The following is a 15,631-nucleotide window of genomic DNA, read 5'->3' as shown; positions in this document are numbered from 1 at the left end:
CAGTAACAATAAAAAATTGTGTTATGGAAGTAGAAAAAAAATAATGAGTAAAAAAGTGTTAACAGGGAACTATATTCAGTATCTTGTAACAACCTATAATGGAAAATAATCTAAAAAAAAAAATATATATATATATATATATATATGAATGACACTGAATCACTTTGCTGTACACCTGAAACTAACACAATATTAGCTTAACCCCCGAAATATATTGGGTTTTGGTTTACGGAATAGACACATCAGATTGGTCAGTACTCCGTAAGCAAGAGCAAAGTATGAGTTGCCATTAATTTTCCCTTCCATAGTTCTCTTTTTAAGAAGTGTAGTAAAAGGAGAGTCTCTTATTTAGACATAACTCTCAAACTTATTACGCCTGTTTGGTCTTGCCGTTATTGGCAGAAAACCACTTTTACTGTGATACACCACTACTGTGAAGAATTATGGGGGTATTACTTGTGTCCTTCATGACATATATATATATATTAAAAATCGCTTATAACTATGTAAGAGGTCATTGAAGAAGCACACTACAAACTTTTTAAAAAACAAGTAGGGGGCTCCCCTGGTGGCTCAGTGGTTGAGAGTCCGCCTGCCAATGCAGGGGACACGGGTTTGATCCCTGGTCCGGGAGGATCCCACATGCCGCGGAGCGGCTATGCCCGTGCGCCATGAGTACTGAGCCTGCGCTCCGCAACAAGAGAGGCCAGCGCAATGAGAAGCCTACTCGCCACAACTAGAGAAAGCCCACTCGCAGCAACGAAGACCCCACACAGTCAAAAAAAAAAATTAAAAAAAATAAATTAATTAATTAAAAAATAAAAAAAAAAACCAAGTAGGAATTTTCCTCTGCTAATTCTCATTACAGCAGACTGTTCTCAGCCTTTCAGGAGGACATATGCTACTTTCACTTTACAGAGGTTAGTTTTCAGTAACTATGAACTATAAGTAGCACTTTTTGAGGTAACAGTTTTACTATCAGATTTTAAAGAAATCTTTATGAAAGCAGTTAATAACACTGGAGATTCTGTATTCGTGGCAAAAATCTCATGAAAACTTAGAAGGAGGAAATCGGAGGGTGCTCGGGAAAAGTCATTTTTTAAAGAAAAGTGTCCAAGTTTATTACCTCGTTACCCACGCAGTGTGAAATGTTTGTATGATTCTGCTGTAGGATATTTTGGAATATAAAAAAAAACAGAGACCTCAGAAAATTCGGATGCTGGATGGGTCTGTGAAAACAGTGATGGTGGATGACTCGAAGACCGTTGGGGAACTCCTGGTGACTATTTGCAGCAGGATAGGTAAGCGCACACGCGCAGAGATTCTGGATTTTGTTTTGTTTTTAATAATACGCCTCTTCTTTTCTTCCACCCCCTTTGGGTATCTAGGCAGTTTCGAATATATTGTAACACATTGACTTTGGCCCAATCCCAAGAGAGTGTGTTCGTTTTCCTGATTTGCAAACCCACTAACTGGTATTGTCAACACTTGAACTTCTCACTGAGTCACAAGTGAGAGCTTTTATTTCAAAGACGATAGGAGTTTTCAATTGAAAGTGATGTTTCAAAATCATATAATTCAGTCTCCTGCCCATGGCTGAGATTCTGTGTAAGCATCACTGATACCCAGGATCTCTCCTGAAGACTCCTGGGGACAGCCTGTACAATTCTTAGGCATCTTTTTTTCTCCTAGCTTCTGTTGGTCTCCTCAGAACAAGTCTGTCTCCTTTCTATATGAAGCCTCTTGAATATCTTCAGAAAGTGGCCTTGCCTGTCTTAGTTTCCTCATCATGCAAAGGAAGCCCAGCTCCTTCAGACACTGCTTGCTTGACATTGTCTTGCCTTCCTCTGTATGATCTCTACTTTGTTCTTATTACTCAAAAATTAGCCAGGAGACTTGAACATGACATTTGAGTGTGACTTAACTAGCTGAAGATCCTCCTCTGTGGCCAGTTACTTGATGTGTGCTCCCTGGGTGACCCTGACCTTCATCTTGGCAAGGCTTCGTTCCTGTCTTTTGCCCCCAGGGACTCCTTGGAGTATTATAGGCTCCAGGATGAAAGGAGTTGATAGCAATGTAATCACTGACCATTATAACCTAATTGATAATTTTAGGAATTACAAACTATGAAGAATACTCTTTAATCCAAGAAACAATTGAAGAAAAGAAAGAAGAAGGAACGGGTACATTAAAAAAAGACAGGACGCTGTTACGAGACGAGAGGAAGATGGAGAAGTTGAAGGCCAAGCTTCACACGGATGATGACCGTGAGTGTCTGAAGAGGAGGTGTGATGCAGGCACATGGTCAGCCAAGCCTCACCCCTCTCCCATCATCTGTATGACCCAGGGCAGGGGTGTGTGGTTGTGCCTTTGTTTTATTTTATCTACAAACATGTTGGCCTGTGTCACTAAAAGATAGAGACCCTTAAGGGAAAAAAAAAGGGATGATAATACCATTTCACATCTCAAAAGTAATCTCTTAAGGTGAAATATACACATTGTGTTCACATCTTCTCCATTGCTGTCTAAAGAATTTTTTTATAACAGTTCGTTTGAACGAGGGTCCAAATAAGATTGGATGATAGGTTGTTTAACTCTTTTAGTCTCAAGAGTTTCCCTCCATCTCTTTTATTTTTGCCTTACAATTTTTGAGGGGAAGAAACCAGATTGTTACTTGTATAGAATTTTCTACATCCTGGATTTTGTTAGATGACCTGTGGTGTCATTTAACATGTTCATCTCTCCCTTTTAATTCCTGAGATCTGGAGGCTTGATCAGATTTGTGTGTGTGTGTATGTATGTGTGTTTAAAAATAAAGACTCCTGTGTGTGTTGTGTACTTCCATTAGGAAGTTGAATTTGGTTGTTTCCTTTTTTGTGGTGTTAACAGCCATTGATGATCATTACTTAGATCCTTTATTTCCTTAGGGGTTACGAAACAGTAATATAATTCTATCGTAGGAAGGTCCTTTTCTACGACTACAGAGCTAATAATATACAGAAAAGCCAGTATATATACCCCATGTGTCCCAAGACCTGTGCTTTGTGCACCTGGCTGCCTGACGCCACCCCACCCCCAAGGATCTTACTTCATGCACATTTCACTCAGACCTTCCCAGCCTCTTTCTTTCATTATTCTTTCTCTCAGTGCTGCATTGGGAAGATGTCATCCTTGTCATTATGTTTATTGATCTTCCGTGGGGCTTTCATTTCCTCTGACCCTCTCTCCATTCTCTCTTTCTCCCTCGCCTCATTTGATTTACGTTGCATACTTCTTTCCAAATGAGACCTTAGTAGACAAATCCTGAGGATTTTTATACTGTGCATGATGCTCTTCCAGGTACTGTGGGAGATGAGGTCCATCCAACACATTCCCTGTGCCGAAGCTGAGGCTTGTAATAAATACTTGCTCACAATGTGTGTGTTGTTAAACCCGGGGAGGAGTGTAGGAATGAGAGCTGTGTGAAGTGTAGGGGAATGATCCATCCCTTTGCACCTAGGTATCAGGGAAGTGTTTTCTAAATGAGTGAGATTCCAGGTGTGCCATGGGCAAGGTTCTACCCTCCCCGACCCCTTAGTGGCCTGTCCTCTCCTTGCCCCAATTACTTTCATTTTCCTCCTCTTTTCTACTTAAGGTCAGAGGTAGTAACTCATGATGCTCAGAGTTTATAAATTATTTCACCTGATCAGACTAAAGACCAGCCTTGACTTAAAAAGAAATGCAAACTTGACTGTCTTGGCATAAAGCACTGTTTTCCTTATCCCCCCACCCACCACCCCAAGGAAGGCACATGGATTCTTTCTGGGGCTTTACTAAGTGAGGAATCACTGTGGATTTCTCCCTCATTTGCTTTTTCATGTGTCATATGGTACATGTGCAGTTACTTTGCAAAGTTAAAAAGCTCAGATCTAATCTAAGAAGTAACTATAACTGAATATCAGCATCCTAGAAATCCACGTCTGCATCACACTGCTGTTTTGGCTAATCCCCTTGAACTAAGAGGAAGAATCGACACAGTTCTTTCATATGTCGTCTTGCGTTGCAGTAAATTGGCTGGATCACAGCCGAACATTCAGAGAACAAGGAGTAGATGAAAATGAAACGTTGCTGCTTAGACGGAAGTTCTTTTACTCTGATCAGAATGTGGACTCGAGAGACCCTGTGCAGCTGAACTTGCTCTATGTTCAGGTACAGTATTGAATGCTCAGACGCTGAGGTTGGTGAGGTATCCAGAAGCTCTGGCTGTGGCTCGTGGGGGACAGCAGCTGGGCTCCGGCTCTCACCGTGTCTGTGACATGCACTTTCCAGTCGGGTTGGGTTGTGGTACAGGTTGGTGTCCACTGTGAGCTGGCCATCCAGAGGTGGGCCTTTGTTGGCCTCCCAGGTGGGGTCCTCATGGCCACTACTGTCTCTCTCTGCTTGACTTCACGGCACTTACCTGGCTCATCACTTCACACGCACTACAGCTTTCTTAGCTCGCATCTAGAATACAAGGATGGTTATTGGTCAGAAAATCAGTACTTCTTATTAACTGAAAGATACTACTCTCTCAGTAACCTTTTATGTTTTTACCATTAACTAATTGTTTAAACTCAGACGAGTCGTTCAAATTATCTGAGTTGCAGTTACCCAGTATGTAAGATGTGGGCTTTGCACTAGACAGTCCCAAAGGTTTCTTTTGGCTCAAGGAAAACATCTTCCTCTCTCTCTCTCTCTCTCTCACTTCTTTCATTCTTCCTTATCCTCTTTTCCTTTCCTCTCCTTTTATTTATCTGCCTATCAGCTTATAGAAATAATGCAGGGGCACAGCGTCGCCTGTGTTTATAAATAAAGTTTTATTGAAACCACGTGCCATTCATTTATGCATTGCACGTTGGTAAATCCCCTTCTGTATCACATAATTGTCTACGTGTTGTCCATGGCAGCTCTCATGTTCCAACAAAAGAGTTCAGTAGTTGTGACAGACACCACGTGGCCCAGAGGTGTAAATTATTCACTCTCTGGCCTTTTACAAGAAAAGTTTGCTGACCCCTGAGTTAGTGGATGGAAGGAGGGCTGGGAGGAGATAGGCTGGGAGGCGAGAAGGGAGGGAGATATCAGGGCAATAAGAAAATGGTTGTTGGTTTAAGGCTCAGGGCCATAGGTTAGAGTGTCCATCTGAGAGTGCTCTAGGGGTCATTTAACTGGAGAAAGGAAAGACAAAGAAGAGGAATAAATAGCAACAGCAGTGAGGGGTCAGGAAATGGGAACAGGACTTCAGGTGCAGTGGGTTCCTGATTCCAGGACTGTGCATTTGCTGATCATTTCCCCCAAATGTCTGCAGTATTGAGTTCTTGTCTGTTCTCTCTATATATTTTGGGATGGGGATTGGGTTGATTTTACTTCTAGATAATTTTTCTGTTAGCTTCATCATTTAGGGTCATAAAAAATATATTGCATTTCTGTTTCCCCCTCTATGAATCTGGTCATTATACAGGGATTTCCCTTTGCCCCTGTATTTTTCATGATCACTTCGACCTCCTTAGATTACACTCAAGCTTCAGTTTTAATATACTGGGCATTGCTGATGCCTTCCATCTATAGGCAATTTGGGGCAAGGACTTGTTTTCCCTTTGCCTTAATTCATTTTTTGTTTGTTGTTTAAATAAATAACTTTATTTATTTATTTTTGGCTGTGTTGGGTCTTCATTGCTGTGCACAGACTTTCTGTAGTTGTGGCGAGCGGGGGCTACTATTCGTTGCGGTGCACGGACCACTCATAGCGGTGATTTCTCTTGTTGTGGAGCACCGGCTCTAGGCACGTGGGCTCCAGTAGTTGTGGCTCGCGGGCTCGGTTACTCTGCAGTATGTGGTATCTTCTTGGACCAGGGACTGAACCTGTGTCCCCTGCACTGGCAGACGGATTCTTAACCATTGCGCCATCAGGGAAGTCCCTGCCTTAATTCTGCTGTGCTACGATCACCCACAGTGTCTTGAATGCCTCACTCTGGCTTGGCTGGCATGTTTCCCCTTGTTCCACAGAGAGGGTACGCTGGGATGCGGGAACATGGCAATGGAGAGAATGTGTTGTTCCTTCCAAGCTCCTGATGCTTTTTGCTTCCTCTTGTGTTGCAGGCTCGGGATGATATCCTGAATGGCTCCCACCCTGTCTCCTTCGAGAAAGCTTGTGAGTTTGGTGGATTTCAAGCCCAGATTCAGTTTGGACCTCATGTGGAACATAAACACAAGCCTGGATTCTTAGAGTAAATGACCTTTTGTTTTTCTTTTTTGCCTTCTTTTCTCTTCACTGTTTATTTTTGAGCTAGCTATGCAATGTGTGTACACCCTGGTTTCAGTAAATTGTGAGATTGTTAGCTTTTACTCGATTCAATATATGATGAAATTTGTGAGCCTCGGGGAAAGCAAGGGGCCTGGAAATCCAGGGTTGGGATGACTGAAGATGACTTGCTCCACGTTCAGGCAGGATGCGGTTTCCTCTGGACCAGAGGGTCTGTGGCATCCCTCCAAAGTGTTGTCCAGGGTATTTATGGACTTGAGAAACTCACTTCCCCCATCTTCTGAAACCCCTGCTCCTTAGAACATTTCTTCTTCATATTGGACCAAATTTTGTCATGTTTAATTTCTTTTTAAGCCTCTAGTATTACAACAACAGTATAAAAGAGAGAGCTTCACATTATTTACTATAATCTTATGAAATCTTCATTGCGCTGCACGTGTGATGTATACATTAAATACTGGCTCTACTCTTCCATCTGGTCTTTGGTTCTCTTTTATAAAATGATGGGGGTAATTTTTGTGGCTCAATACTTACGGGTTCAAGAGAAAGCTAACCCTCCAGCTTCATCATGGCTCCTCCGAATGTGAGCCTTAGGGTTGGTTTTCCTAGAAATGCCCAGCAGACAAGCCCAGCCATACGGAGGCTGCTGTTTGTCAGAGTTCATTTTCCCCTCTGTTTGGTCTGGGCTTTCCAAGGATTTTTGTCTATATAACATTTCTTTCCTTTATCTGTTTTTCCCCACCTTTTCTTCCTCTCTTCTGCTTCTTCCTAGATCAGATGAAACATTTGGCTGAGCCAAAAAAAAAATCACTGCAGGAAGTCTTAACCTGGTCAATATCATGCTCTCACCTAGAGTGCAGCTTGTAGTGGGGACCTGACAGGAATGCCAACTGGGGTGGGTGGGCATCAGCTTTTCTGTAAGATATGCCAATGTGAGATGCATAGAGGAGGTCATCTGTTGTATTGTGTCTGAGTGTGTTGAGAGGAGAGAATAACATAAATGCCTATTTGGCCCTTGACCTCACTTTCACTTTGGTGGAAAGTAGTTGGGACCAGCATGTGCCCTAAGGTAAAAAGGAAATCTGACTTCTCTCCTAGTGGCAGAGAATGCCTGGGCTTCACGCTGTTGGGTCTATACTGAGTTGTTACTAAAAAAAAAACCTCTACCCTTGGCGTTAATGAATCCTGGGGAGCCTTTCTAAAGTGATGCTTTGTCCTACAGTATTCCGTACAGTGACCTTGAGACTGAGACTGGCTCTGAGCAGGTCCTGTCATTGACTTTGCTCTGTGTTCTCCAAACGAGTCATATGGCCAAAGTGTTCCTCAGGGCCAATTCTACCCAGTTGGTCTGGCTTCCTTCCTGCAGGAGTCACGGAAGCTTGCCTTTGTCTGTCCTGACACCCCAGACGCCTTTCAGAAAACCACATGCACACAAGCTTTTACTAGTTTCACCTTGCCACATTCTAACCTCACAGTTGGTCCCTCAGATACATTTTGTGTCATAAACCTGTGGATTATGGCCATGGAAATTGATAACACCAAGAATTATTAAGCCCTGGAGGGAGGAAACATATTTTGTTTGTTTCTTTGAGTGACTGATGAAGAATAGGAGAAAATGAAGAGAAGATTTATGCACCAAAATTTTGAAAATAAAATGTTTAGTTTTAGGCTTTTGTAACTGTGAGCCTATCCGGCCCTGATGAGAAGGTGATCCACATGTAGCCATTCACTGGGTGCCAAAAATGAGGCTACCATGGTCATTTCATTCATGCCTTTCCTTTAGAGCTTATGGACAGATAATTTCCAGGGCCCCCTTGTGAATTGAGAAAGCAGTATATTTTAAGCTACAGATGTGGAAGAAGAAGCAGAGAGAGGAGATGTGGCTTGTTCACAGTGACATAGAATTTTTCTGCAGGTAGCTTCTGACTCCTTAACACTGGGATTTAGAAACAGATTCCTACTTGGAGGGCAAAGTTGCCTCTTTCACTGGTCTCCCAATATGCACCAAGATTAAGAAAGTACTTAAAAATATGATCGCAAGGTTCTTTGGTCTCTTTGCTATGTCACTGGTTGTGACAACTACATCACAGCGAATACTGTTACACCACCGACTGCTTGTGTAGGGATTACAGACAGCGTGAGAGCACTGGTATTGCTCTTACACTGTCTCCTGTGATTTATGCGCTATCGAATGCTGCACACCTACACTCCATTAAAGATGTTCCTTCTCTTAATGTGAGGCCATCAAGGTTAAGCAATTGTGTTCAGTTTTCTTGTTTCTGAGATTATGGTATGGAGCTCATGCCCCTAGTGTATGTGTATCCTTACTCAGATTCCAGATTAAAACAAGCTTATTGGGCCTGGTAGCAATTATTTTTCCTTATGAATTTGATTTTCTCTTTAATTAGACCAAATCTAGTTTAGGTAATGAGGGATTTTCATTTAATGTAGATGTTTAATTGTGTATATTATTGCACGTACACTACAGGTAGAACTTCCTGAGGATGTTCGTCTCCTCTTAATTAAAACAGCAAGGTCACATTTCCCTGATTGTATGTTGGATAGTCTGAGACTGTTCAGCGATAATATCCCTGGGCTGTCCCTGGTGACTGTGGCTGGGCTGTGTCTGCCAGCCTTTGTTTTTCCCCATCTAGCTTTCATATATACTAATGGCTTTGAACAATTCAGTTGGGAAAAAAAAAAAAAAGGTTGGACTTTGCCACAGAGCCTGGTTGAAGATAAAGCCAGGCAGAGATTTTAGTCACATAGCTTAAGGGTGAGGTACATGGAAGTATGTTTAATGACTCTATTTCTTTTAATTTTTTGAAAATTTGTTCAGCACTTGTGCTCAAAGTCAGCATACTATGGACCTTTTTAAAAAAAACTTTATTGAGGAAAAATTGGGAATAATTGACAACTACAATTAATATATTTTTAAAGTATACAGCTTGATGATTTGATACATATAGAATGATTACCAAGATCAAAATAACACATCCATCACCTTACATAGTTAATTTGTGTGTGTGTGTGTGTGTGTGTGGTCAGAATGCTTAACTACTTGGCAACTTTTAAGTACACGATACCATATTATTAACTATATTACCGTGCTGTATGTTAGATTCTTATTCTTCTTATAATTGAAACATTTGTACTCTTTGACCTACATTACCCTTTTCACCTCTCCCCTACCCTGACCCTGGAAACCACCATTCTATTTTCTGTTTCTATGAAAATGGCTTAAAAAAAAAATTCTGCGTGTAAGTGAGACCATATAGATTGGTCATTCTCTGTCTGGCTTATGTCACTTAGCATATAGCCCTCCAGGTTCAACTATGTTGTCACAAATGGCAGGGTTTCCTTTTTTCTTACGGTAGAATGATATTCCATTGTATGTATCTGCCACGCATTTTCTTTATCTGTTCATTCATCAAAGGACATTTAAGTTGTTTCCATATCTTGGCTATTGTGAATAACGGTGCAGTGAACATGGGCGTGCAGTTATTTCTTCAAGACACTGATTTCAATTTCTTTGGATATACACCGAGGACTGGGATTTCTAGATCATACGGTAGTTGCTATGGACCTTTTTATGAGAATTTTTTTCACCTTTCTTTAGACCCTTTAATGGTTTCTATACTCAGTACCACCTTAGTAAAGATGTTTATTTAGAAAAATTTAAAGCAGAGACTAAAAGATTTTCAGAGTTTTCAGGGATTTAAGGATTATTTAGTGTCCCCCATCTGCTCTGTAGATGGGGAAAATAGGTGCAAGAGAGATAGGGACAGAAATAAGGAACAGAACCAGGGAAGCTGGAAGCCAGGAAACAGCCAGTTCTCCCAAATCCTATCTGGTGTGCTTTACGTACATGACACTTTTCTTCAGGTCATCTCCAAAGAGTCCCAGGGAGGGAGATTTTATCATTTGATGGGAGCATAAAGTATAAACAACACAATCCAGTAACCAATATATATTCTTTCTGCTCTCCTGTGTTCAGAAAATGCTTGCAGAAAGCATGCCATGTGGTACCTCACTGAGGACTTCATATGTGTGTTCTGTTGCGCCAGGTATAGGGAAGATACAAGGGATATTGTAGATTAATTCTTTGCTGTTTTTGAGGATACAGTCTACTTGGCAATAAGCATATGAAATTGTTATTTTGGAGAGCCAAAACATGCCTGTAATTTCAACAAGGTCTAACCTTTAACTATACTTTGAAAGCAGGATGGTTGGAATCTATTTAGGATTCCAAAAGTTGCAGGCTCTGGGGACTACTGTGAATTGTTTCTAGAAATGTGGCAATAGTATAGTGCAAGAAGCAATGTTGACGGAAGAATTTGGCAAAATAGAAGGTAAATCTAAAGAATGAGCTCTTAAAACAGCAACAACAATGAAACCTATCAAAATAATGACTAACTTTAGGCCCTTTAAAAACATGGTAGAAAACTTTACAAAGTGATCAGAGTCAAGATAGGGGTAGGGGATTAAGAGGTACAAACTATTGATACTATGTGTGTAATAAATAAGCTACAAGGATATATGGTACAGCACAGGGAATATAGCCAGTCTTTAATAATAACTGTAAATGGAGTACAATCTTTAAAAATTGTAAATTTAAAAATTTTAAGGTGTACTCTGTTGTATACCTGAAATTTACATAATTTTATAAATCAACTATACTTCAATTTTAAAAGAAGTGATCAGAGTCAAAGTCTTCTATGGCTTATTGTATCAAAGAATATTAGATACACTGATAAACTTTAGACCTTAAATCAAGTATATGTGATAAAATTTTAGGTAGCTCTAGGTGATGGGTATAGAATGTTCACTCTATAATTCTTTTAAACTTTTGTGAGTTTCAGATTTTTTTAATAATAAAATGTTGGGGAAGTATTGCTAGCCTAAAAGAATAGAAATAGATTTTAGAACTTCCAAACCAGATTTTGTGTGTGTGTGTGTGTGTGTGTGTGTCATAGGGAGCGGGACAGTAATGGAGAAGTGATACCAACAACTTGTCCAATACAGTAGGAGTTGTACAAGGTGGTTTACAGAAACAAAGCCAGAAAAAGTACAGTAAATAGAATGTACAAAATAAGATCTGAGAAATACTTCTAAATATCTTAGGCATCATAGCAAATGTAAGTAAATCAAACTTACCAGTTAATAGAGGTTCTCATTGGATGAAATTTTTTAAAAGTTCAGCTCTATAGTATTTCTAGAAGACATACTTAAAGTTTAAGGGCACAGGAAAGTTTAAAGGCATAAAATGGTGTACCAAGAAACTGGTTAAATCAAAGCTAGAGAAGCTATACGCAGTGTCACAAAACATAGACTGTAAGGCAAACAAAGCATAAGTAGAGACAAAGAAGGTTGTTATAAAGATAGAAGGCTAATTCGCCAGGGTGTGAGCCTGTATGCATCTAACATTACCTTAAAATGTAAAAAGGAAAAACAGGCAGTATTACAAGGAGAATTTCATATACATGCTTTTAGTGGAATAATTTAACATACTTCCCTCAGGGAGTGATAAGTAGAACAAGATCAAAATAGAAGAAAGAAAATGTTTTAGTCAAGAGAAAGTAATGAAATAGAAATCATAGAATCAGCAACACCCAAAGCTGCTGCTTTGAAAAAATTAATAAAATATGTAAATTTCTGGTCAGTTTGATCAAGTAAAACAAGAAGAAGGCAAAAATAAACATTATTAGTAATGGGGGCAGAACTTCAGATAGGGGTTTTAAAAATCATAAGAGAATGAAATGAAAACTTGAAGCCAAAATATTTAAAGTCTAGACAAAAATGGATATTTAGAAAATCTGGATTGATCTATGATCTTGAAAGAAATAGTCTTAGCGGTTTAAAATATACCAATCAAAAAACAACAAAACAAAAAGTAGGCTCAGGTTATTTCAGAGAACAGAAAGAGGAAAAAAAAGAAAGAAAACCCCAAAACTCGTCACCTTAACTTGGAGCTAGCAGAATTAAGATAGCAAAATTGTATACAGACCATGTAACACTTTTAAACTCAATATAGATGCCTTCCCTAAAATTTGTAAATTAATAAAGTCCAGCATGACATGTGTTTATACATAACTGCAATTTGTAACTGGTTTCTCCAGGAATGCAAAATTCATTGTTCAATAAATAATTTATTACATGTCTTTCTACCTGTAGGCACTAGACATTAGGGATACAGCAGTGTAAAACACAGTCAAACATTCCTACCCTCATGGAACTTATATTCTAGTTCAGAGAGGCAGATATTAAATAATAAGTAAATTACACAATAAGGAAAGAAAAAAGAAATGATTTCAGGATTAGAAAAATGAAACTGTCATTAGTTGTAGGTGATAGGTCTATCTACATAGATAATTCACTCAATCTATGAAGAAACTAATTAGAACTGTTAATAGAAAGGAAGTCTCTGGAATAAAGATCAATACATAAGGGCAGCTTATTACCACCTAGATCCAGACAACCATGGTATTCACCTGCAGGACTGTGAAAAATAAAAATGTGTGTGTGTGTGTGTATTTGTGTGAAAATATATAGAGGACTCACGCAATTATCCCAATTTCTTAGAGAGCTATAGTAATTAAAACACTCCGTTACTGATGTAGGGTGATGTTAAGAGTTCTAAAGGTTGATGAACTTGCCTAAATGAAAGTTAAAATACTAGGCAAAAGACATTACCAAATGAAGAGTGAGGCCCCAGACTGAAAGAAGAAATTTGTATATTTGCAGTGCATACTACCAAGAACAAATTAATGTCCAGAAAATATGAAAAAGGAAATAAGACCTTCTAAGAAAAAAAGATCAAGATAACAAATAGGCACTTGAGAGAAGAGGAAATTCAACTGACTTCTAAAGACAGGGAAAAATATTCAGCCTCATAAGCAATCCAGAATGCAAAATCAGTAAGAAGATAGCATTTCATGTCTCTCAGATGGGCACAAATTTTTTAATTAATTAATTTATTATTATTATTTTTTTTTTTTTTTGGCTGCGTTTAGTCTTTTCTGCTGCACGTGGGCTTTCTCTAGTTGCGGCGAGCGGGGGCTACTCTTCGTTGTGGTGCGTAGGCTTCTCATTGCAGTGGCTTCTCTTGTTGCAGAGCACGGGCTCTAGGCCGGCGGGCTCAGTAGTTGTGGCTCGTGGGCTGTAGAGCACAGGCTCAGTAGTTGTAGCGCACGGGCTTAGTTGCTCCGTGGCATGTGGGAATCTTCCCGGACCAGGACTCGAACCCGTGTCCCCTGCATTGGCAGGCAGATTCTTAACCACTGAGCCACCAGGGAAGTCCCAGATGGGCACAAATTTTAATGTATGAAAACAGCAAAGTACTTTACAGAGGAAACAAGATATTTTAGAAGATGAATCTGTTGAATTTAAAAATACAATGAGAAACAGAATATATTGTGTTATAGATATAAGGAGATGTAGGAACATGATAAAATATGTGTGGAAATTACCTTCAGGAAAATGACAACCCTTAGGGAGAGAAAGAAGGGTGGTGTGGCACTTCAGCTGAATCTGTCATTTGTTCTTTACAAACAGAAGGAGAGGTAGCAATCATAAAGCAAATATGACCACATGGTAACATGTATTTATCCTTGATGATAGGTATGTAAATTGAGGTATATACTGTTCTTTATATTTCAAATGTTTTCACAGTTAACGTATCTTTTAAAAAGTCAGTTGCAGTAGTCTATGTGTGAGGTGATAAAAGCTTGTGATCACTGAGGTTGGATATATACCATGTGGTAAAGGCAAAATTAATGGGCCTTGGAGGTCAGACAGAAAGGTTCCGTGACTCTGTATGTCACAGGGAGAAATGGTCCAGTGGTTGGGTGCAGGCAGGCAGGGAGCTAGCAGGTGAAGGAAACCTCCCTCCTGCTAGATTACCATAGCCCCCTCGTCCTGTTGGCGTGTTCCCCAAAAGTATTTCACTGAGAAAACACAGCAACCCAGGGTATGAATCTCTGAGGAAGAATTTAGAGTGGACTTGGAAACTTTTCCCCACAAACTCAAGATAATTCTACTGTCAACAAGCAAAGCTCTTGACACAGTAGGAAGTCTTAAGTCAGTTTTTCTCTTGGCATCTGTTCAGACGCATATTCCTCCTTTGGAGTTGTTCTGTGCGTTTTTTGTCAAAATAATTTGGCTGTAGATTCTGTTTTCAAACTAACAGTGAAGCAAGCGTTTCAGCTTTGTTTCTCACCAACTCTGTCTTACCTCCTATTCCTCACCACTGCCCATGCACTAGCTTCTCTATCGTTGGCTTCTGTCCCGTGCCCCTGACAGCCTGGAGCGCTTTCAGCAGTTTGGCGTGGTGCTGACCACTCAGTGGTGCCTTCACTGTTTCCTCCTAGCAGCAGCCTCCTAAGGTTGATGTCTCTCTCCCTAACGACTTTCAGACTCCAGAACTTTCAAACCAGGAACCTCTGAATGCATCTAGCCCGGAGCTGTCTCTGAGCCTCTGGACGATTTCCCGTCCTTACGCTAAGGGGCATTGGGATTGGTTCAGGAGCACAGAACTACTGTGTGACTGAGGCCCTCAGACCCTTTCCTGTGCTTTCCCCATGCTGTCTTCACTCTCCACTTCTTGCCACTGTAACTATTTTCCAACTCATCCAGTGCTTTCTTCCACCTACATCATCACCTCAGTTATCCAGGACTTGACCAGTACTCTTAAGTCACAGACATTTTCATCTTTGAGTCTGGATTTAAAGTCAGTGTATCCAACTTCATCATTTGAGCTTTCGGCCCACTGGGCCAGTGGTTCTCCACCTTTAGCATATGTCAGGCTCATCCAAAGGGCTTGTTAAAACATACTACTGGGCCTCACCTCCAGAGCTTCTTATTCAGTGGGTTTGGGGCAAAGCCTGACGATTGACACGTCTAACATGTTCCCAGGTAGTACTGATGCTGCTGGTCTTGGGACCACACTTTGAGAACTTTATGGGATACCAAATTTGAGATGATATTGTTACTCATTTGGTGGTTGAGCATAAAGATGGGGCTCAGGAAACCTGGGTGTTCCCGTGTCCTTTGGGTGACACTGTCCTTGCTGTACCTCGGTACCTTCCCTCCCCTTTATTCCTCCACCATGTGCTGTTCACTGCTTTGTTTATGTGTCCATATTGATGCCCTCATTCCCCAGGAATGAGGGTGCAAGCCATTGTTTTCAGTTCATATGAGCAAAAACACTCCTAGGTAGGAATCCTATCTGCTTTTCAGGTGATAAGATCAGCTTAGAGAGGTGGTGAGTTGCCCGTGGTGGTGCGACTACTAGTTGACAGTTCTGGGACAGATGAGAAGCAGTTAACCTTTCCTCAAATCATGGCTGCCTCCCAT

At 40.4% G+C, this 15,631-nt stretch overlaps 1 protein-coding gene across 6 annotated transcripts in view; it reads left to right on the top strand.

Moving 5' to 3' along the window:
* TLN2 (talin 2) overlaps positions 1–15,631 on the top strand; it is a 448,826-nt gene that overhangs the window by 250,286 nt on the left and 182,909 nt on the right. For all 6 annotated transcript variants that reach the window (XM_059913125.1, XM_059913126.1, XM_059913128.1 and 3 more), the window contains 4 exons: positions 1,172–1,301; positions 2,115–2,267; positions 4,046–4,188; positions 6,115–6,242. In XM_059913125.1, coding sequence (XP_059769108.1) covers positions 1,172–1,301; positions 2,115–2,267; positions 4,046–4,188; positions 6,115–6,242 — 554 coding nt within the window. The remainder of the gene's footprint in view (positions 1–1,171; positions 1,302–2,114; positions 2,268–4,045; positions 4,189–6,114; positions 6,243–15,631) is intronic.

Source organism: Balaenoptera ricei, chromosome 2, assembly GCF_028023285.1.
Source record: "Balaenoptera ricei isolate mBalRic1 chromosome 2, mBalRic1.hap2, whole genome shotgun sequence".
Classification (NCBI taxonomy): domain Eukaryota; kingdom Metazoa; phylum Chordata; class Mammalia; order Artiodactyla; family Balaenopteridae; genus Balaenoptera; species Balaenoptera ricei.
The sequence above is the reverse complement of the archived record's forward strand: the minus strand, read 5'-3'. Positions and strand labels throughout refer to the sequence as shown.